Source organism: Homalodisca vitripennis, chromosome 2 (assembly GCF_021130785.1).
Source record: "Homalodisca vitripennis isolate AUS2020 chromosome 2, UT_GWSS_2.1, whole genome shotgun sequence".
In the NCBI taxonomy this organism is placed as follows: Eukaryota; Metazoa; Arthropoda; class Insecta; order Hemiptera; family Cicadellidae; genus Homalodisca; species Homalodisca vitripennis.
Genome location: NC_060208.1, coordinates 26,970,023 through 26,994,128, shown reverse-complemented (window position 1 = coordinate 26,994,128; position 24,106 = coordinate 26,970,023). Strand labels below are relative to the sequence as shown.

At 31.7% G+C, this 24,106-nt stretch overlaps 2 protein-coding genes across 4 annotated transcripts in view; one reads left to right on the top strand and one right to left on the bottom strand.

The window, feature by feature from the left end:
* The window catches only part of LOC124353721 (protein phosphatase 1 regulatory subunit 16A), a 75,210-nt gene that overhangs the window by 40,921 nt on the left and 10,183 nt on the right, over positions 1–24,106 (top strand). For all 3 annotated transcript variants that reach the window (XM_046803692.1, XM_046803691.1, XM_046803693.1), the window contains exons 2-4: positions 12,371–12,617; positions 15,231–15,301; positions 16,334–16,479. In XM_046803692.1, coding sequence (XP_046659648.1) covers positions 12,380–12,617; positions 15,231–15,301; positions 16,334–16,479 — 455 coding nt within the window. In that variant the 5' untranslated portion in view covers positions 12,371–12,379. The remainder of the gene's footprint in view (positions 1–12,370; positions 12,618–15,230; positions 15,302–16,333; positions 16,480–24,106) is intronic.
* On the bottom strand, positions 17,615–20,286 carry LOC124353719 (piggyBac transposable element-derived protein 4-like). The gene is made up of 2 exons (XM_046803690.1): positions 19,651–20,286; positions 17,615–19,339 (listed from the first exon to the last, which is right to left on the bottom strand). Exons 1-2 carry the CDS (start codon positions 19,793–19,795, stop codon positions 17,685–17,687), a joined length of 1,800 nt encoding a protein of 599 aa, XP_046659646.1. The 5' UTR covers positions 19,796–20,286; the 3' UTR covers positions 17,615–17,684.

The following is a 24,106-nucleotide window of genomic DNA, read 5'->3' as shown; positions in this document are numbered from 1 at the left end:
TCCAATGTGGGTTTTCACTAGCCCCAGTAAACGGCAATTGTGCCTGTTAACATTGCCATTTAGGAAAAAAGTTGCCTCATCAGAAAATAGTATGTTGGTCAGAAAATCTCTATTGTCATCACATTTGCGCATCACAAGTTCACAAAACTCAACTCTTCTGTCGTAATCATCCTCACTTAACTGTTGGACTAAATGAACTTTAAATGGTTTGTATATTTATTAATTTTCAAAAATCTTACTCACAGACATAGGGTGCATATCATGTTGCTGTGCAGCTTTTCTGAGCGATGTATGTGGGTCTTCAATAAATGTTTGCAAAAACATCTAGTGCATGTTCTTCATCTGTTGCAGATTGTATCCTAACCCGACTTTGGCCGATTACGTACACTCCCTGTCATTTCAAAACGCTCAATAGTTTTTGATATTGTTGAAACACTTATGGGATTCCTTTCTGGGAAAGTGTCATTAAACAAAATTACAAACTTCCTGATAAGATCTTTGACGATCGCCATATCCTCGCATCATCAACAGAGTAATTCGTTCACTTTCAGACAATTCCATTAAAATGCCAAATAAAAACTGAACTACTGTAATTAGATAAACTTGTTGACAGCAATTCTTCAGAGACACTGATTAAACTCGACAGGAATGATATGACCTTTGTCCATTTGTAATTCCCAAGCTTAGACCTGTCTAGTGAAAGCTCCATGCTCAACAAACTGAAACCTGTAGACCAGATGATTAATAACACAATAATGTTTCTCATAGGCTAGTGACCTTTGTCTCTTTAAAACCTTCCTGCTGACTGGAAAACACCAAGTACAGATTCATAAGTAATCAGAGAAAAGTGACTCATAAGAGTTTTATTCATTGTAATAAAAACTGGTAAATTTGTACTAATGAAACCAGCTTAAAAATAAATTGTTTTATTTTATTTTAATTGAACATTTAAAAAATGCTAAAAAATTAGTGTAACACATTTTGTGGCAAGAACCATGTTAAAATTACATTGTTGAACATCAGTAAATTTTCAATACTAAAAATGCTCTATTTTCTGATAGAATAATTCCTTTGAGATGCGGTTTGTGGCATTCAATTCAGTAAGCTATTACCTTTAAAATTATGTATCACAAGGTATAGGCTTCCATTAAGAATATTCACGAATTACCCTCGGCCAGGACGTCCCCCCGTTGGTGTGACATAAACAAAACATTGTTCCAAAAAGTAGATGCCCAATCTCTATCACGATTGTAAGAGGTTTCAAATTTAATATTTAAATTATTAAAGGATATATTTGGGTGTTTTCCAGACATAATATTACACCCTGTATATATATATATATATATATATATATATATATATATATATATATATATATATATATATTTTCTTCTCCCTACAGAAGAAAATCTACAAGATAAACAAAACCCAATTTTACAGCTCTACTAATTATGAAAATTTCAAAGTGATTTTGCCTGGATAGAGGTCCAGATAATTTTCACTGTTATCTTATGGAAATATAATTAGTTACATCATTATTGAAAATGTGATATTAATTTATTTTGTATAATGTGATATAAACTCATTATCACATTATCACAATAGATTTTCTTACAAAGTATCCTATTACTGTACCTTTAAAAAATATTATAACTTATATTGTTAACTGAACTCCTGCAATAACTTTATTTTTATTGATTGGCCATCACTGTGTCTAAGAGCTGTCGTAATATAAAATAGGAATGCTTAATTTACTGTGTATACATTTGTTAAACCTAAAATACTGTTCAAAATTAAGAATACCACATTACCAAATTTTGTCTATTTAAAAACTAGTTACTTTATCTCGTTTGTTTACAAATTTGTTGACAAAAACTACAAAACAGTTGACGATGCTTTAAAAACATAGTACACATAATATTGAGAAAATAAAAATTTAAGACAGCCATTAATTGATAAAAATTGATAACATTAATTCAATGTCGTTTCTTAAAACATAAGTGTTTTGCAGTATTATAGAATCATAAAAAAATTATGGAAATGTGAAAAATACAAAGAACTGGAATAATAAAACCCTGGTAATAGTTTGTTAGATAACAGTTAAATATAAAAAATAGAAATAAAAAAAAAACATATTATATTGCATCCCATAATTTTTATTGTGACATGACCAATATTAATTAATGACATCCTCTAAGTGAAAAATTTGCAATTTAAATCTTTTTTCAATACTTACATAGGATGCACCAGTGTACCAAATTTACAAGTCCGTTGCATGTTGTGCATTTTTTATGTTAGTATAGTGAGTAAATGTAAAAACTGATACAATGGAGAATCGAAGAATCCGAGAGAATTAACAAAATTCTTACCAAACAATAAAAAAAGTAACTTTATCACATATTTTACTGTGTCACATTACAAAATGCAATATGATTTTCATAGTCTGTTATAAATTTGTCTATTCTGTGATTTTCACATTGCCTTTATGACTTCCCATACGACCAGTATAAAATATTTTAATTTAATTTTGATCTTTTAACGCCTAAATAAATAGAATTCTTCCCTGGACCAAGAAGAACATGTGTAACAAGTTTTAATCTCTTTTAAGTGGAAGAGTTATCACACAGATGGACAAACAGCATGATTTTAAGAAGACCCCATTAAATTAGTAAGAAATCATATTAAATTAATAATAAAATTGTATTGCAACTCTGTTTTTTTAAACATTGTTTGTAACATATTATGTGGTGTAGTAAAAACATAAATCAGATTTACAAAACGTGATATAGGTTTTGATTATAATTACAATGATGAAGTTCAATATATGTTTGCTAAAATTGGGTTCTCATCGCAACTCGAATAGCAAGAACTGACAATCCCAGTGTAGTAAACACCTGTTGTCGGGAGAGGAATGTGTGGATACAACAAAGTACCACACTATCACACACCTGGTGAATGTAGGGAATGTGTGACACAGTTACTAGTATGATGGGAACTGGTTGTTATTGGGGGGGGAGTGGAAGGGGGGCTGACCACTGTACCCAGTACCCTACTGTCTGTCCGTCTAACAGTACCAGTACTCTCCTGTACTCCTGATGGACAATTGATGTCACATCTAATGGTCTTGCACTCGTTTTGGGACGGTTTGAAAGTACCCGAAAGTCACAAACCGTTGAAACATTGTGGAAAAACATCCACTGTGAATAAAATCATTGAGAAACTAATTAGGAATTCTCTTTCCTATATACAACTAGTAGTTTTTACTAAGCAACCAAGAAATGTTATGAAAATATTTAGTATGCTATGTCAAAATTATCTTCTGTAAAATCTTTTTAAAAAACTAATATTTTGTTTAATTTGTCAAGTTTGCTTAATTTATATGAATATTTATAATTATTAATAATACAATTATTTTTAACCAACATGAATATTGTTCTATATTTGATGGATTGTTGTTCTATGTTGTTCTATGAATATCGTGTATTTTGTAAATATATTGAAAACTAGCTGTGCCTGCTAAAATTTTGTATAGGAGAAAGTAATATTTTTCATCCTGAGAGCTCTTGATAGTCTAATAGTAATGAGTAATAAATATCATGTGCATTTGTAGTAGAAATAATGATGCATTGGATTAGCCTGCTTCAGGACCAGTAGGCAGGTAAGAAAGAGGAGTCGGCCCTCTCCTTTATTTTCACCATATCCTTGGGGTGAGATTGCAGCTCTCTATTTAAAGGTACAATTCCCAGGGAAAGAAATACAAATGGGTTTTGTTTGTTTTCTCGGAAAAAAATTTTAACATTAGTTTATATTTTAAAACGTATATCATTTAAAATGCTATTGGTGTAGCAAGAATAACAGTCATAAAACGATGAACTAGGACTAGTTAGTGTTAATTTATGGATGTTGATTTTATATTCTGAGCCATTATATACATATCACAATCCAATAGATCTGCAATTCCTACCGACCTATTTACGTTGTGTTTCCACGTTACTTAAGGTTTCGAAGGACACACAAAGGTGTAACTAACATTTGCTTAGTGATGCAGTAAAGGCGTAAGACTCCGACCATCATAAACTAACACATGAGTCATAGAGTCCAGGCGCAGACCAGTATGTAGGCAAGGCAGTCACACCCAACAGCTGGGATCTGAGGTAGACCTTTGACATCGTTGACCTTGACCTTTACTGTTAAGGCTGTGGGAAGAGGTGCTCAGAACATGTCCCCAAGTAAAGAGTGACAAATTTATGTGCTCATGTATATTAAACTAGTAGTTACTAAACATTCATTTAAGGTATACACCCATATACTTACATGAACTAAAAATAATAAGGTCGGGATATTCTATAAGTTATAAAATTTTTTCATAACATTATTCATATATTTACAGACCATTTGAAGCACTTGACATTTATAGAAAAGATAATATATCAACGTAGTTCAAGATGTCTGAATGTTTTGGAAACATGAAAAAAAAATTTAAATTTACATCTAAATGTAACTGTAATAAAATAAAACCATTTTAAATACAAAAGGTAATACAAATGGACATTAAAATTCCTATTCTTCCTATTCCTATTCTTTATTAAAATATCTTTCATGAGTAGGGAAATATCAACCATGTGGTACTATGAACCAATTTTCTATCCACCTGGCATGCAGATTTTCTTCACACATATAACTGAATATTTATTTACAACATTTTCTTCACGTACCATGTTTTTGTTTAAAAAAAAAATACCAAATACCATTCTTACTAATTTGGTGACATTTATATCTATAGCCGTATCACTTGCTTGACAAAACAACAATGTATTTTTATATAATTTCTCCTTCAGTTCTATACAATTGAATTGATATTTTTGGTAAAATTCAATTGATTTCAAACAATCAATTCCATACCTCAATCAATATATAGTATAGTAATCAAATTATTTTTCACCGTTCTTAGATCAGTAAAATTTTGGATTTTACAACACAGCAAACTGTGTGGACTTAATTTGTTTTTATAAAAAGTGTGTATATTTTATGAATATTTAAAAACAAATTTTTTTTATCTTAATCAAGTTAAATATTTAGCTATTGTTAAACAAATATTTGTGAAACAGGTCATGTACTTTGGTTTCTAAAAAGGAATCTCCTTTATTGAAATTTCCTTAGTTTATGTTAAATTTAGTGTATCCAGTATTATTAATTAGGTAAGGAAGGGAGTGTTGGATGTGGTGATCTCTGACATTTCACTGTAACTAACTTGTTTGACAAGTCGCAGGAGTTAAACTTGTAGCTGAACTCACTCGTGACATCTCAGCTTCTGAGTTCGGCTGTGGCTGTGTTGCAATTCAGTTACGGTTTCTTCTAGTTCCTTCTTGTGTGAAACTTTTATTTTCTTTCACCAACTTTAACTTAATTCATTTGTGTTTAGAAACTTACAAGTTTAAATGTATAAGTTAGCCATCGGTATGACACTGTAATTATTTCCAATTATTTTGTTAAAATAATCACGTTATTAGTTAATTAAAATAGTTATTTTAATTGTTTGCTTAATATTGTTCATATAGGATTCTGTTAAACCCTATTTATCATATTATTCAAATAATTCAATAAGTTCTATTACTATTATTAAAGGGTTAATTGACATAAGTTTGATCATGCATAAAGTATGTCAGTTGAATTATTAAATCTCTTAATGTTGAAGTATTCATTTAGTTCATGAGTTTTATTCAGGAAAGTAGTTTAATTAACTTAGTACCATGTTACACCCACCCTTCACCCCCCTCCCAATTAAAAAGAAACATTATTGTTTGACATATTCATGAGTTAATTCATTCCCACTCTGTTGTCAAACATATCTAATCTCATTGTCATGTTGGTAGCTGTTGTATGACAGGTATTATGTACTTTTCTCAAATCCATTTCGTTTTTTTATTATTACAGGGTGATTAACAATAAAGTACAGATTTTTCATGTTTGAGATTAAATACTAGTTTTTACATGATGTCACCTATTTTTTTCCCATAAAGGTACATATTGTGGGATACATGGGTACAAATAGGAAATTCCTTCTCCCAAGTGCCTGTAATCAGTAATCAGTGTAACAAATAAATTGTCAGTTGTCAATAAGAAACTAGGTAGGAGAAGCAATTAATTCTGAACATGAAACTAAAACATTAGATTGTAACAATCACATCAAACACATTTAATGTAACTGCAGTACATAATTTCTACCTACAAATAATTGAATCCTTCATTCTTAGTGACGTGTTGAAGGTGAATTATTTTGCAACTGCAAAGGACCTTCCAACCAATTCCTCCATGTGTGAGAAAGATGTTTTCTTAGGGTTTGCTTGTCATGCCACCCCAAAAAGAAATCAATAGATGCATTTTTTTGTACTAAAAATAACTACAATACTGTAGGCGAGTCACGAGATGACTCCAGGTCTCTTTGCATACCGGCAAATGCAAGGTGCTAATCACCTCTCTTGAGACTCTGACTATAATCGTGTGCTCTAATGTTGCAGGCGTAATTATCGACTAAGTGCCTTCCCACTTAAAATACAATAAGGCAATATCACTACAATACGAGTACACAGATGCACGTGTATTGGGGCAGGGAACGTATTGTGACTCGCCTACAAAATAGGCTTTGTCAAAATAATTTTTTTCTAGATTTAAGTCAAAAAGATCAAATAAAAAATTTAAAAAGATTCTCAAAAACATAAAATGATAAATAAAAGTAAATTTTGGAGTCCTCAGTCACATATTATATCCTGCATATCATCACATTATTTCATATACTCAATAGTACTGAATTCTTTAAGGCTTTGAGGTTTATACTGTAAGAACAGTGTTAAACTTCGAACTCTTTTATGCCCTTATTTTTGTTCATTAAACTCTTTTATGCCCTTAGTTTTGTTCATTAAATTTTTTTTTCTTTTTTTTTAAAAAAAGGAGAAGATGGTTTCCTTTTAAGCCTTATTCTTCTTGGGCCATGATCTGTGCGAGGATTTTATCAAACAGAACAAGGGGGAGAGTCGATTAAGTGCAACATCAATGATACTTTAGAAAAAGTGATACGGTCACAGACAATTTGAACTTACATTATCTGTAACTTAGATCCAAAGTCTGATGTCTCACATCACTCAGCCATTGGCTCTGCCCTGACATTCCACTTATGATTATGGGAATGTTTCATTTTTAAGATACAATTAATATGCAGCCAAATGTTTTTTACTTTTTCTTTTTTTGTAAAGTGTGGACCAAAGTTTATGAGTATCTGATCCCAAAAATTCAAAGCCTTTTTAAACACAAATATCCAAAAAACTAAAAAGTGTTTTTAAGTTTATCTGTTTCTGTTTTAAGTATATCTTTAAAATGAGACATCTCTGATAACTTTGTCACCGCAGTTTGGGACGTTTTAGGTTTAACATTGTTCTTATGGGGCTAAAATCTAGATGGCAGATAGTACAGATCTAAAATCACTCAGGCATGGTCGCTTTAAAATGTTCAAGATAAAAATCTAACTGAAATAGGTATCTTATTCAAGAATCCTAGTTGCTGGTATTATTGATCTTGTAATCTTTATAAAATCTTACTTTTAGATTACTTTTTTCACCTGATATCATATTTATAGAATGTGCAATGTATTTCAAATTGAGATTCATTTTCTTTTACGTATACTAAATTATAAAATAAATATATTTTAAACAATTATTCTTTAAAGCTTTTAAAGAAATGCTATGTTAACCAGTTGTCATAGCAACAACTTTGTTTTAAACACCAAACTTCAGAACCAGTGACGTCCCTTCAATCTGTTATTCCAACAAGACAGCACATGGAATCTCCTCTGCTTCAACTGTTCTAGAAAATATATTTGATTTCACTTTACATCTGTTGTTTTTAATCTAACCCTAAATCAAAGTAACTGGTTGAGTATTGATTTGTATTTCATACCATTTCAACTAGATTCAATGACATGATGCCATGCAGTTATACTATAATAAATACGTTTTTATGTATATAAACAATAATATGTTGTACTAAAAAACATTTTAACAGGTATATGGAGTAAATGTACGATTTTCAAAGCATTAATTAATAATTTTTAATGTATGTACATATTGTATATTTCAGAAACACAATATTATTACTATCAAATCAGGTATTGCAATAAGCATAACGCTAACAAAACTGTCTTATAATTTTAGTTAAGATTTATGACAAAACAAGACTAGAGTCATGAAATACAAAAAAGATAAATGGCTTGCAACACCTGACTCAGAAAATGAAAATATAGTACATTTAATTCAATTAAAATAACAGATGATATTTTACAAGTTCTTTTGTGATTGTGCAACAGTTTGTAAAGTTTGTAAAACTGGCAACAGTGATGGGCGTGGGGTATAGAGGAGGGACTAAAACGCAAAAGCCACCATTTGGCTATTATGGTGCGGGCTGTCCTAGTAGCACAATTTATTGTACAACCATTAGACATGAAACTAAGCCACAGATTTGGAACACCTGAGATTAGAAGCCTGACAAATCTGTTAACCCATTGGCTTAATAGTTTGTACAGCCTGTGAACTGCACAGTAAATCCAATAATATGGTCCGAAATAAACTACTTGAAATTCTGTTACTGTAGTTGTTCTATTTACATTTCAATAGAACTTGAGAGTTTTAATAGAACTGCCCTAAGCTATATTTTTTATAGGAAAATATACAAAACGAAGTGTTATTAACTTAATTGGTAATTTTAAAGTGAATTGTTTTACTTAAAACTATGTTTTATTATAATATTTTGAAGTTATCAGTGGCAAGTGAATGTTAATTTTGTTTAATTATGTCAATAAAAAAAGAAAAATCAGTTCTGTAGCAACAGCTTTATTCCATTTCATACTTTTAAATACTTGAATAGTGTTTGTTATAAAAATATATAATTGTTAATTTTGTTACTTTTGGATTCATTTTATGTTAATTTCTAAATAAAATGCATCTTTTATGTTTAAAAATCTTAATTTTTACATTTTTGTTTTTACCATACTATAATAAATGAAGAAATTTACATAATTGACACTCATGTAAAATAAATTAGCTATTATAATAGTTAAGCCATTATGTTACATATAATTTACAAAAAAGTTAATGTCCAAAATATCTTCAATTCAAAACATTATGGCTTAGGCCTAACGATATTTAAAATAGAGCCAGCTGGCAGTAACAGCTGTTACTTAGCTGATCATCTCTTTAATTCCCACTTCCCCCAACTGGCTGTATGCAAAGTTTAATATTAATATTCCATTCCCTTTATTTTATAGAACTCATAAAGAAAGTTAAAGACTGAAGAGTGCAGCTATCTTATGAGAAATACTGAGAACTATTTGGTGTCCAGATGGTTAAAGTAGACTGATGGGGTTAAGCTAGTCTTACATAGGACATTGTACAACTAGCAAATATGGAACTCAGTTTCAGCTTTTGAACAACTTAGATTAAGAGCTCAACAAAGCTGTTAAGCTAGTCTTCGTTGTAGGACTTTGTACAATTAACAGGTTTGAAACTCAGTCGCAGCTTTCAAACAACTTAGATTGAGACAACAAAGCTGTTAAGCTAGTCTTCGTTGTAGGACTTTGTACAATTAACAGGTTTGAAACTCAGTCACAGCTTTCAAACAACTTAGATTAAGAGCTCAACAAAGCTGTTAAGCTAGTCTTCGTTGTCGGACTTAGTGCAGCCAACAGGTTTGTTGCGAATGCTGTGAATAAGGTTAATTTAGCAAGATCATTGCCTTTGAAATATTATTCACTTCCTTGTATGCAGTTGTCAATTTTGTTTCATTGATAAATCTTGTAACGGCACATAATGCGTTTTATGCCATCCTGTTTAATTAAATAAAAAATTACTTGTTTTCTTGAAACAGAAAGCTGCAGCGTTGCTTAAAGCTTCTTTATGCTTTTTCTCGTAAGATGTTTGATGTTATTGTTTGTGCTTTGCCAATTTCAAAGAAACTCAGATTGTCATAGAAATATGAATAACATTCAGATACACTTTGTATGCATAGCTCCAATCTTCAGTGAGTCAGTCAGACAATCCAACAACCCAGAAATCCAATTTTTACTAGAAGCAGACATTTAATTATAATGTGTTATATATATTTTCTCTCATTGTAATCTAAGAGGCTATTCATTTTTTAAAAGCTGCTTTATGAAATGCCAAGTTGTTTCAACTGGCCAGTTTTACAGACTTTTGTTTATAAATGAACAATTTTTTAAATGAAATAAATATTCTAAAATGATAATAATTAAAATTATAATAAATTATTTAAAAGTTGAGGAAATAGACGAATTGTATTCTATCAGATCGTCTTAGCCAGGAAAGTTTTAGTAGTAGAGTTTAGTGTCATACACTGGGTGATGGTACTTGAAGACAGAGCAAAGCTCTCAATCTCCAATTGAGTACGTTTTGCTCTCTCTTCGAGTACCATCTTTAGCCAGTGTTGGAGACTAAACTCTACTACTAAATTATTTAAACACAAAAATGTACAAAAAAAGTTTACTTTAATATTGGAAAAAATAAAAAAATTACATGACATATTTTTTTTATTTACAGCTTATGAAACTAAGTACAATACTAGAAACATGTAGATTTATAAACATTAAATAAATTTAATTCTTAATTTTGAGTATCTTTTAGCTTGCGTTATAAGTTTTGAAACTGTACAACTGTAATGGCAGTTGTTATAATTTTATACAGCTTGAATATTACAAATAAAATCTGTATATGTAGATTGTAGAAGCATCAACTGAATAAATAATGAATATTTACTAAACGTCAAATATGTAGGACGCTATTGTCCCCATATAGTTATTTCATATCTAGTCAATGATTCAATTAGAGCTTTTTATATGTTCAGTGTATCATTTCTATTGATTAAATAATTATGTATTCAATACTATTAAAATGATACTTGTTTTATAAATATTAGATATGATCAGACCCATGATTATCGATCTAATAAACCAATTGAATTGTGTACACTGGTTTTTCCTTTACAAAGGCAGTATTCTTATTGTGTGCATAACTAATGCCAATGTTTTGCCACAGATAGGATGGTGAATGTTGAATTGTTTCTCGTTGCTTCTTGCCTTTTAAGAACGTTGCAGTGTAGATTACAACAGAGAGCTTAAAAAGTATACCAAAACCAGCTAAACTTTTAATTTCCCATTTCCCCCTCCTCTTCTTCTAAATCTCAGACATCCAAATAATTTTAAAAATTTACAAAACTCTTGATTCCTGATATTACTACCACTGATAAGAGGAGAAGGGCAACATTTAGTCAGTCCTTCTTGATTGATAGCTTTCAGCGGAGTATTTCCGGCAAGTAATCAATTACCAATCAGGATAATGGTGACGGCTAGGATTGCCAAACGTTTGCGCTATTTTTGTTGGTGTATATAATTTATCGCTTCTGTGCTGTATAAAGTAAATGTTTTAAATTATAATCCCAGAGAATCCTTATACGTTTTGAAACCAGTTGTTTAAGTAGTACATTTTAAAGATATAATTTGAAGTTATTAACCATAAATTACTGTAAGTAAATAATCTTTCTACAGTAGCTTTACAATTTCTCACTCATTTCCATCATTAATTTTTATTTTCTTGCTAACCTAAATGCTTGATTCTTTTCAATTGCAAATGAACTAAAGCTGTTTTAAGAAGATTGTTGGCATTGAGGAGAGATGGTACCATTGCTAAATCAAATATAAACAAATCATCTGCAGATTAGAAGGATTTGCACTTATATTGTGCATCCCAAAGATAGAACAAAAATACAAAATTGTTAATATCACGATTAGTTATCAAAACACTTATAACAGCGAGTGAGTATTTTGAAGTTGTAATAATTTAATAATTAAAAGTATTAAGCTCTATCATTAGTAATTAAGCATGACTTCAACAGAAATAATTTAAGATAGTAAAAATGAATAGGTACCCTAAAATAGTAAGCATTGCTTGATACATTTTCATTAATGAAGATCCAGTATTGAATCAATTTGCCATGATTACTTAGCCTTCACTTTTACATCAAAAAATCAATTTCTAATCAGAATAATAATTATAGCTTCAATGGTCGCTTTGTGCTTTTTGTGAGAGAGAATTTGTATAGAATTTAGTAGAATAAAGGTTGGAGAAAGTTTTTTATGTCTGTCACCAAAATTAAAAATCTAAATTTCTATACTGGAGAATTAACAAGATAAACCACTTTCAAATCCAGGCCATTGATGCCATGAACTCTACTTCTATGCATGACTTTCATTCTTTTTGGTTGTTGAATATTTGATAACATCTGTGATGTAACAGTAACACTCCACTTGCAGAGGTCGAAGATGGAGCACGCGGAGCTGGTGAGTGAGATGGCGCACGTGGAACACATGAGTACGCAGGAGCGACTACATCTGGCGAGGCGCCGGCGTAACCAGCAGCTGAAGCTGTGGGCGCAGCGGGAGAAGGAATGGGAGCGGACCAGGCACCGACTGAAGGGCGAGAGAGAGCGTCGGCCCAGGATAGTGTTCAGTGATAGCGTCATGCTGTTGGAGGCTGCCGGCAGGAATGATATACTGGAGGGTAAGTGGAAGCGGCATAATCTCACAGTTATATCCGCAATAATTATACCTCCAAAATTAGGGACCCAGTATCAGTTACTGTTTCATTCATTCAATTTATTAATGTATAATTGAGTCATTTTATAAAGTTGAATTTTTTTTACATGCAAGTTAAATTTAAAATGCTTTTGCATGAAAGTTTTTGTACAATAATTAAATCAAAATACCATATACCGATGGTTCATTGTAACTCAATATATGAAACTGTTTACTCTAGCAGTCCATACGAAAGAAGTCCAATAGTGACTTGTGCTTCTGAATCCTCCTACTACACATACTGTACGCAGCGTTAAAATTATACAGCTCTGAAACTTTGAAGTTAATATTTTTAGCAACATTATTTGTTAGTTTGTATTATTCGCTGATCTGAGTAATTCGATGGTGGATTTTATATGATTGTAAAATTTATAAAATGCACAAATTTGCATTACTTAATTTTTCTTTGATTTTATTTATCATTGTTTTCTATTTATTGTACGCTGTGTTTGGTAGTACATTTAATAATATTTATTAATTTAATTTCACTAATAAACAATATTTACCTTTTTATGAATGCAAGAGAATTATTTTGGACAGTTACCATTGTTTAGTGGTACATGAAATCAGTAACACATTAAACGATCTTATTACTAAACAATGACAAATATCTAAATAAATCCTGGCACCTTCATAATTCTTTCACTGTGCAAACTTTAAATATGTATTTTCATAGTAGTTGATTAGTATTTTTGTACAACTGCAAATTTTAGATTAGTAATTTTTTTAACTTAACCAATGAGTTCAAATTAACTTGATTTGAATGTTTATAACATTTAATAAGTTGAAAAATTAAGTTACAATACAAAGTAATATGTTATTTAAAATTTTTATAGAAATTAGGCATAACGAAAGAATTGCTTGCTTGTTAAAATCATATTCACAAAAATCAATCGGAAAGATTCCTTAGCTATGTATACTGCAATAAATGTATAAAGTCTTATCAGTTCTATATGTTTGTTTTTCTCTATTACAGTAACTAAATCTAGTTATCGTATATGTCTATATTTATAACATAACATTGTTGTCACTATGAATTAAAAAGTGTCAACTATTAGAAACTAGGAATATAAGATTCCTGCACTGTTAATTTACATAGTGTTTTTAGCCCAGTGTGATGTATGAATATCACTCTTTTATTAATTATTCTTATTTAATTCATTGTTTGAGTAGATCACTACTATGTAAATGCTGACACTTTATTTACTTTAATTTTCTGACTTCTTATCAAGCATTCTTATTGTTTTAATTCAAATAATGAATCTAATAAAACTAATTAATAAAAAAGTGTTATTTATAGATTACTAGCGGGCCCGGCGCGCTTTGCTGCGCATTTCAATAATTTTTTGCAAAAGTTGCCCGCGGCTTCGCACGCAATTTCCCGTTGAAAACAGTACACTATATTCACTTATTCTTTTTCTATCACATTCTAAACATTGCTGAGATAATTGATAGTCGTTCCATCGTGAGCCTCTTGGGCGTATTATGAAGGTATGTACCATATTCCTGCCTCTATCTAGCTGTTACCCACGGCTTCGCACGCAAATCTTAAGAACCGAAGTCCTTATATTACTTAGTAAATTTTTTTTTTACTATAATAAATTTTAGATTAAATTAGTTATATCTCCGATGCCACGATTGAGCTTGCTTTGTTGTCTCGATCGAGAGAATATGTACACACGGAGTTTTGAGAACCATACTTCTGTCAAAAAAAACAACTAAGGTTGATTTTATAACATTCTTTATATTTGTAGCCAACGTTAGATAGTAATTATGATATCTGCATTACTCTTCTGATCAAGCATGAGCATGGTTTATATTAAATAAATATTGCAGTTAAAGGTGAATTTTTACGTCAAATTTGAATTGTATTATCTGGATAGTAAAGTCTATGTTTAACAGTGATTGCAAAAACAGTTTAAACAAAATTTGTCGTTTCTCTTAAGCTTACTCTATGCTTTAAAACTATAAGTGTAATATATGTTTACAAAGAACAGCTGATTAAAAATTTGAAAAGACGTTAACATATGTTTGCTGCAATGCATTTCTTATGGGTATTTCTGTAACCAGTGGGGCGGAATCCTGAATCGGGAAAGGGATGGGCATAGCTTATAAACCTTCTCCGTGGAAAAATACATATACGTACAAATTTTCATCATGATCGGAAATAGTTCACGATTCCATAAAGGACAAACACACAAACATTCATTTTTATATATATAGATTTGGAAAAAACACAAATGGTGTATTTAGGTATAGTGTAAATTAGTGGTGTAGAATTCTTATACTGTACTCCTAGGTTCTAATAGCTGACAGTCTTTTTATTCATAGTGACAACAATGTTTTGTTATGAATATTTACATGTGCAATAGCTAAACAATGCAATAATAAAAAGTATTATTATTATTCCAATAAAAACTTATAGGTTTAATTTTTGTTTTGTCTTATTAAAACCGTGCTAATGTTTTATTTCAACATAGATTACTTTGTGAGTAAAACATGTATTTGCTGAAAATGTAATTTGAAAAATACTTTTCAGTGCAGAGGTTACTGGAAAAGGGGGTCAGTCCAGACTCAACCAATGAAGATGGGTTGACAGCTCTCCATCAGGTTGGTTATAAACTTACCATAGGTTATCACAAAAACAGCTTTTTGATAAGAACTATTAGCTTTACATATTTGTAAGTTTTGTGCATCAAATAATAAAATAGATTGATGTGTGTTGAAATTATTTAAAAAAATATTGTTAAGAAAATTTTTAATAAGAAATACTTTTTGATTAGAATAGTACAATTCGTACCAATAGTAAAGAAAGTCCATTAGATTGAAATAATCTAAAATTAAATTCCTCTTGATTCAGTATAATCATATATGGAAGGAATAAAGTTAAAAATAGCCATCTTGTACGAATGTAACGCAATAAAATAAATTAATAAATAAAAATCAACAACAATGGTAGCAAGTAACAGCTAAACATATGAGATATAGATAGAAAAAAACCGGATTAATATTGGCGGAGCCACAGAACGAAAGCAGTAAGGCTGAATATCGTATGGCTTGTCACGTGACTCCCTCTCCTGACCCTCCTTATGTCCTCATTTTGTCTGGGGCCTGTAATTATTCCTAATTTAGTAATTCTGACTAATTATCGGTAATGTAGTTAAACAAGGGTACTGATCTTTTCAATATTAGCATCAGTTTTTTATGACGATGGTCTGTCAATGCGTGTGTCGTCACTCGTGTCTTCGCAGCCATCTTTAAATCATTTAAACTACTCAAACAATTGTGTTCTTGAAAAGTTGTTATCTTTTTTTTCTCAAAATAAGTATTTAGAATGGTTACGCATAAACTTTGTTTTTGGTGTTGAAGCAGTATTTTGTATGACCGTTTTGGATGATTCTCAGTTTTGAAGAGGTTGTTGTTCGGTTCAGGTTAAGTGAACATTCTGAAAGGTTGTATTTACCTGCAACTCTTGTAACATTCCCATTGGATAACCTAACCCTGTATTTGAGGACATGATGACAATTCCCTATCCATATCCAGGGTTATCTTGTCCTGAGAGTTCCTTAGAAAACGTTAAATGTCTAGTGAAAAGCGTTATGCCAGTTGTCAATATTGACACATTTTGGTACATTATTGCAGTGCTGTATTGACGACAATGAAGAGATGATGAAGCTGTTGCTGCAGTTTGGCGCCAACGTGAACGCTGAGGACAGTGAGAAGTGGACACCCCTGCATGCTGCCGCCACCTGCGGACATCTACACCTTGTTCGGTACCTTATTGACAGGTGAGACTTGGCAATATTCTGTCAATTTGTCAAGTTCTCTCTCTTGTAAAGCCTGGTGATTAATTGTACAGGAATTCTGTGTGGTGTACCGGGTAGCCACAAACTACTCTATCAAACTTCACCTGGTCAGGTCAAAATAAGTTGGAAATATCATATAAATTGTAGCCCAAAAGTTTACCGTCTGTTTCTATTTTTAGTAAATAAATTATATCTTTGAACTAAGTTATTGTGTTCAAACTTTGCAAAAGTCAGGTTTCAAAATGGCAGCCATGCACAATATTCAAACTGTAATACCCCAAAAATGGGAGATTTTACCAAACATTTTCATATAGTATGATAGTTAATTATGGGTTACTATTATCTGAACACTTTGATACTAAGTTTATTTTGCTATGACAAATAATAACAGAATTGTAAATGTTTTACTGAGTACCATCACCCAATACACTGATTTAGTTATTAATGAGGTTTAACAGCTGAATAATGACCAGCTGTTTCTTGTAACTGAGTAGGTTGTTCAATGTTACATAGATACTGGAGAATAAGACTACCATCACATGTATCCTTGTGGAATACCATAGTGTGGATTATAGGTAGATGCTATGCAACCTTACATGGCGTATCAAGCGTTTTGAAGGAGCGGATGAATCTGATTGTGGAGCATGTACTAGACCAGAATAAATCTAAATTGAAATACCACATTAAATAAGTTTAATTAAAAGTAAAACATTTAAATACTGTATTTCAAACAAGTTGAATTGCTCTTATGTGAAGATTTTTTTGTAATTTTTAAGAATTTGGGGGATGTATCCTCCTCATACCACTCATAGTTACACCACTGCAACCTTAATTAATAGCTTAATTCCTGTTTGTCATGCATAATTTCTTCAAAAATGAATTTTATCTTATAATTCTTTAACCTCTTAATGCCCACTACATGATGCAGTATATAAAAAAAATTATTTTATGCTAAAAGTTACTTTAAATGGTACTTAGATGACCTGTAATTTTTTTCAGATTTTTAAATTTACTATTTAACCAAATTTTGGGTAAGTGCCAAATCTGGCACATTGGGCAATAGAGAAAATAGTGCACTTTAGAGAAAGTAAACAGGACATAAGAAAAACTAATAGTATATTGCTTCATAATTACAGTATATTTAGAATTATAAGTAAAACACATTACTACACAGTATAAGGAGCACCTTACAAGTGGAAATCCACAAAACAGTTCTTTCCTTTGTTTAGGCAGAGGTGAACTTTACACTTTTCACACATAATGGATGATTTCTGCTTGCAGAAGGGATGCTTGCATCTCTGCCTATCTTCGACAACAGATGGCCAATGTCCAACTCCATCTTTTCTAACATCTGGTATAGGGATATTGACACATGGACCTTTCTTCTTTTTCTTTGAAAATTCGTTCTCTACCCTGTCTGTTGATGGCCTTCCTCTTTTTATTGGGTCAGCTCCTAAGTTACAAAGAGACTCGGCCACCTCACACCGGAAAGCTAGCAAATCCATTACTCCCTGCTTAGCAATTCCATTATGTTGACAGTCTCGTCTGAAGAGAAGCCATCCATTGACAATACTTACGTCAACAAAGTGGAAGAAAAACCTCAAATAAAACTTCCGAGATCTTAGATTAATTCGGTAGTAGCTGATAAGTCCATCTAGAAGGTCCACTCCCCCCATGAACTTATTGTATGTTGTAACGATTTTAGGGCAAGTGACATCAATCTGCTCACGACCTTTAGAGTCAAAGCGTTGCACAGTGTTGATAGGGCAAGCAGACTCAAAAGTTGACGCAAGAGACACCCCTCGATTGTCTAACCATTTTACAGCCCTAATTTTTACCCCATCAATTGTTGCCTCTTTTTCCTCATAAGACCCACGGCCTTTCTTTTTCATTTCTTGGTCAGGTGAAAACAACAAGCCTGGAAATCGTCCTAGTCGAATGGTCCCGAGGGATTGGAAACCAATATTTGCTAGAGTCACTAAGAGAGCTGGTGATGAGTACCAGTTATCAAAATAGATTAAGAATTTGTTTTCATTACGAGGCAAGTGTTCAACCAGTCGTAAAACAACATTTGAACTAGCTCCAATGTCAGGTAGGGAAGTAGCAGGTAGTATGCGACCAGTGTAGATCTCAAAATTGTGAATCAGACCCTTGCTGTCACAAAGTACAAACAGTTTGTATCCCCACTTGTGGGGTTTCATCGGGTTGTACTGTTTTAGTAAAGATGTGCCTTTGAAGGGCACAATCTGTTCATCAACACAGAGCATTTGTTCCTCAATAGGAATGTTTTTGAATTTGTTTTGAAGAGCATCAACTAGTGGGCGGATTTTAAATAGCCTATCTTTGTTTGGATCATTCTGTAATGGCATGTGATCATTGTTATTGAAGTGCAAGTTGGCCTTCAGTTCCTCCCATCTGTTACGTGACATAACATGTGCAACCTTTTCTACTCGTGTATTTCCATTCCAATACATCCTACTCCTAGGTAGACCATAAATGCTCATGTAGATGCAAATGCCTATAAACTGCTCTACTTCCTTCTCTGACGTATTCAAGGGTTTATTCGGATTTTTTTGGACACTATACAAGTTTGACTGAGTAGCAATCAAAGTTAAAAGGTCATTGTCAAAAAAATCTTTGAAGTAGTCAACTGGAGACTGAAGTACATGTTCGTTACTTAATTCTAGCATTGGCGGAGAAGGTTTCTCACTGTTATCTGGATTCACTTCATTCCAAGCAGGTGCTGGTTTTTTTGGAATCTTCTTTTTTGTGGCTGTAGACGTTGAAGGGATGTTCTCTTCGTCTTCATCTGTGACATCACTGGAGCTCGCTGCATTGTTCACTGAAACAAAACAAACTCGCTGTTGCCTTGCTTTTTTTCAAACCACAAAAAAGTATGTATTTCACACTAAAATAAATAACATATTGAGGTCTTTACTAGTATATAACAGCACCGCTGAAACAATTTTCTATACAGCCTAGTGTAACATAATCTGAATTATCCTAACCGTGTGCATTAAAAATGGTGCTGTCATAACAAGAAAAGACATATAATAAACAGAACATAGCCTATTAGTATTGAATATAAATTTAGATTAGTAAGTATGAGCCTAACTAAGTTAATTATGGAATTAATGGTATAAATAAACTTACAAAATAAGGCTAACTTGTTCTTTTTGTCACGGCCAGGGGTGTAATCTGGATCCTCATCTGAGTCATCCACCAAACTGTCTTCACTGTCATCGGGGGGTAAAAGCGAAGTTGTGTTGTTATGTCTTCTTAGTCGACAATGTGACATCTGACAAAAATAAACATTGTTGTACAAAAAGCTTGTAGGTTGACTTTAATGCCCAATGTGCCATTTTTGGGACGAACTGAAAAACTGCAGTTTTACAGTTGTGCCCAATGTGACAAATTTGGCACAAACCTAAAAAGCATCATAAAACATAAACTAGACATATTTTATGAACTAAAACTACTGTAACACACTTTCAGTTAACTATGTAAACTAGACCATATTTTATAAAAAGGGTACTTACTTTTTTTCTGCTAAATACAGGTATGAAGACTTAGAGGTTATGAAGAATTGGTGTTTACTGTGTATGGTAGATCTGCTCACTGGCTGTAGTTCACATAACTGCCACCAGGCAACAGCACAGTACAGTAAATTATTGAAAATAGTTCCATATGTGTCACAATGGGCATTTAAGGTTGTAATTTTCATTCTGACACTATACTACATGCATAAAATGGGTATGTGACAAATTTGGCACAGTGGGCGTTAAGAGGTTAAAAAACCGTGCTTTCGGAAGAAATTTGTCATCTTGTAAGTAGACCTAAAATAATATATTAATAATGAAGAACGAATACTTAAATTAAATATTCACTTTTATGAATAAATTCATACACTAAATCTAAATTTTATTTATTTATTTTATTGCAAACACCATGTTACATGTAAATTGCAGGTGAAATACATTATTTAAATAAAGTTAATTAGTGTTCAGTACATTTTTTGCTGTTAAATTCCATGAACTTGTAACACAGCTGTAACAGGCCTCTCAAACTGTAACAATAGGAGGAGGAGGTTCCTCAGCTACTATCAGTGTTTACTCAGGTCTTGATAATCACTACAACAAAAGCCCAAAACGTATTATAGACCCCATTGTGCATTGTGCATTAATGGAGATAGCCAGCTGCAGCTACCAATTGACTCCTGATTTTCATTCAATTGTCATCAATTATTGACACTTAGTTATTAAATGTACTCTATTGAATGTTTTATTTACTATGTTTTTGTCTCTTTCAATTAGTCAATACATTTACAATTGCAAGCAGCAGGTGTTGATTTAAGTTTTTTACAACTTAAAACAGATAATTTAACACCTTTTGTTAAATGCTGATGAATACTGAATTATTAAAAATTATATTAAAGATTAACATTATAGCTTTGTATAATTTATCAATTGACCAGAGAATAAAAAAATTAATTTTATACTAACCCTTTTAGTATATTCAATTTTATTTTCAAGAAGTATTGTAAAATTTCATTTTAGGTTAAAGTGTTATTGTCTCTTAGCTCTTGTCTTGAAAAATACTGCAGTTAAAGTCATCTTCCAAAAAGGCAAAAGTCTAAATACAACAACTTGAGGTCTAGTCATATGTCTTTCAAAAGTTTTAGTATCGCTATCATTAGATGATAAAGCTTTAGAAATATGGTAATTAACAGTCTTCATCAGTTTTATCCTCAAAGCATACAAACAGTTCATCCTATTATTCTCAATCATCATTTTGACATCCCAGAAATATTGTTCAAAAGAAATCACTAAACCCATAGTGCATTATAACAAACCATTCAAGATGGTATTTCACTAATGGGCGATGTTTAAATTTTGATTATCATCGTATTAATTATAAATTCAAATTGTTGTCAAAACCAACAGTTATTGCACACTGAGTTAATAAGCACTCACACTACCAGAAAACAGGAGGAAATCATTGAGCAGAAGTTTGGGATCTAACCACAAATTACATAGTTTGTTGCACAAAGAGAATCAACAAAGAGGATATATTGTCTGTGAACAGTTCACAATAGTCTCTAAAACCAATTGTGTGTATCTAACTGGCCATATCCCTACGCTGGATGTGACTTTTGACCAGCCTTCCAGTGTTGACTAAACTTTGATGCTTTTACAACAACTTCAAACACTTCATCTGGGCACTTTGATTTTAAGAACCGGTTGTACTGGTGACTGTCCTGATGTTAATCACATCAGAATAACGTTAAACCTCAAGTACTTTCACACTTTATTTGTGGGCACAGAGTTATGAGAGATGTCTAACTTGAAAGATATTCGTAAAACACATCCAAACGTTTTTTTTTTAGTTTTTTGGATATTTTTGATTGGTTATTCAGATAAAATTTTCAAACTGATTCGAATTTTTCGGATTGAAAACTATGGCTCAAATAAGATTCCTTTTTCTAATAAGATCTTTACTTTTAAAAATGTAAAACGATTATGTCTAGAGTACTGGTAACACTTTATCTGGGCACTTTGATTTTAAGAACCGGTTGTACTGGTGACTGTCCTTATTTTATCCCCATAAGAACAATGTTAAACCTTGAACACTTTTACACTTTTATATATGGAAGGTGTTTAATTTTAAACATACAACTTATATGGATCCAATGGCTTTTCGGTTCTTTTGATATTTTTGTTGATTATTCAGAAAAAATATCAACCTTTTTTATAATTTATTGTTTAAGTATACAAAAAGTATACACTTTTAAAGAAAACCTAAAAAGCTTTTGTATGCATTTTAATCATATCCTCTCATCAATCAATAATAAGGGCTTAACACCTTCATGGTTTTTGACATAACATTTTATGTATTACGTTCATAGCGACTGTATAAAACTGTACCTCTGAAGAAATATTACGCACGTTTATATTTCTTTTTTTATCTGTTGTCTGCTGTTATATTGTACAAGAAGCCTTTTTTATTACATTCGCACCTGTATTTTTGGTATTTTCTACTAGATGTCAGTATAGGTCCTGTTTCCACTTTGGTGAGTTCACTGTAATCACACAGTGCAGACAGCTACAGTGAGTTGTTGAATTCTATGGAGTATTTTATGGTTTTATTTCTGTTTTTATTGTACCTTGGACATATCCGCTGCACAATTAGACTATTGGCTTCACTTCAATTTAAACAAAGCCAATTAAAAAAAAATAGTTCCAATAGCTAAAAATAACAAAATTTGTAAACCAACAACTGGTTAAAGTGTTCAGGTTTTCTTGTGGAGTTCTCAAGGTCGTATCACTACAGCCAGCTCTGAAGAAATCATTGATTATTTCTATGTGTAATTGTATCAACTTAGTTTTCAGTCTCGTAAATATATCCACAGTACTAAGAAAACTCGTTGCAAAAGCTTTAACATCATAAACTGTAAACCTTCTGTTATTCTCCTACAATTGACTTTCAGGCAAGAACTTTACTTGCCTGTATACAAAGTTTAATAAACAGATCAACAATTTTTAAAGTTTCATCACAAATTCGGATAGTCAAGTTGTTATATGTATATCCAAACCTTGACTTAAACAAGATATACTCTGTGTTGTACTTTCAGTGCATTGTGTAAGAACCTATTGTAAGTCAATTAATGTAAAGATTTTAAAATCAATGCATTTTTGGGTAAAGATGTCAGAATAGATGTCTATTAAAAGATTGTCATTCCATGAATAGAATTCCTCAAGTGTGTAGAAGGCCTAGTTCTGGAGCCAATGGTGAAGGATTCCCTTAATGGTTCTTTGGTTGTCATCTTTCAGGTAGTCAGGCAGTTTGTTGAACAGCTTCATTCCGAAGTACTTTAACAGACGTCCTGTTATGTTAGCCTTAAAAACTCTGGCTGCAGAAGAGAAGACGCTGCTCTGTGTGGCAGTGCAGGGCTGCCAATCTAAGATATGTTTCTGTATTTCCCTGTCTATCACTGTATTATCCATGGCTACCACCATGTTTCCCATGCTTTTTTTTTGTTATTGTTGACTTTGACTTTCAATGCTTTTAATTAATGAATATCCATGTAAGGTTTTAGTACAAGAATTCTGCAGTTTAGTTTTGATAAACCTACTTTATAGTTAAGGCAAAACCTATTTTTACAAGTACTGTACTTATTTTTGGTATTGACATTGTTGACTAAAGCAGTACTTATGAAATGAAGGAATGTGTACTGTTAAGGTTACAATTTATGTATTTACTTTGTACTCGTACTTTTGAAAATATCCAGTACATATTAAAAAATATTGTTTAAGTGTTCAAAGTTTTATAGTATTTTTCGGTTTTAATACAAACATTTAAAATATTAGAGTTATTTTGTTTAACTTGACTGAACTGTTGTCATTTTTCTGACACAGCCTTCTTATTCTTACTATGGATGTATACACAGTGATCATGCTGATGAACCAGATATTGATGTATTGTTAGATTTTAAACGGGTTTTATCAAAATATGCTAACCATATTTTCATTGTTTATTAGAGTCTCTGCATTGGTTGTTTTTCCTTATATAAATTGTTGAATTATTTGATAATATTACTTGTATATAAACA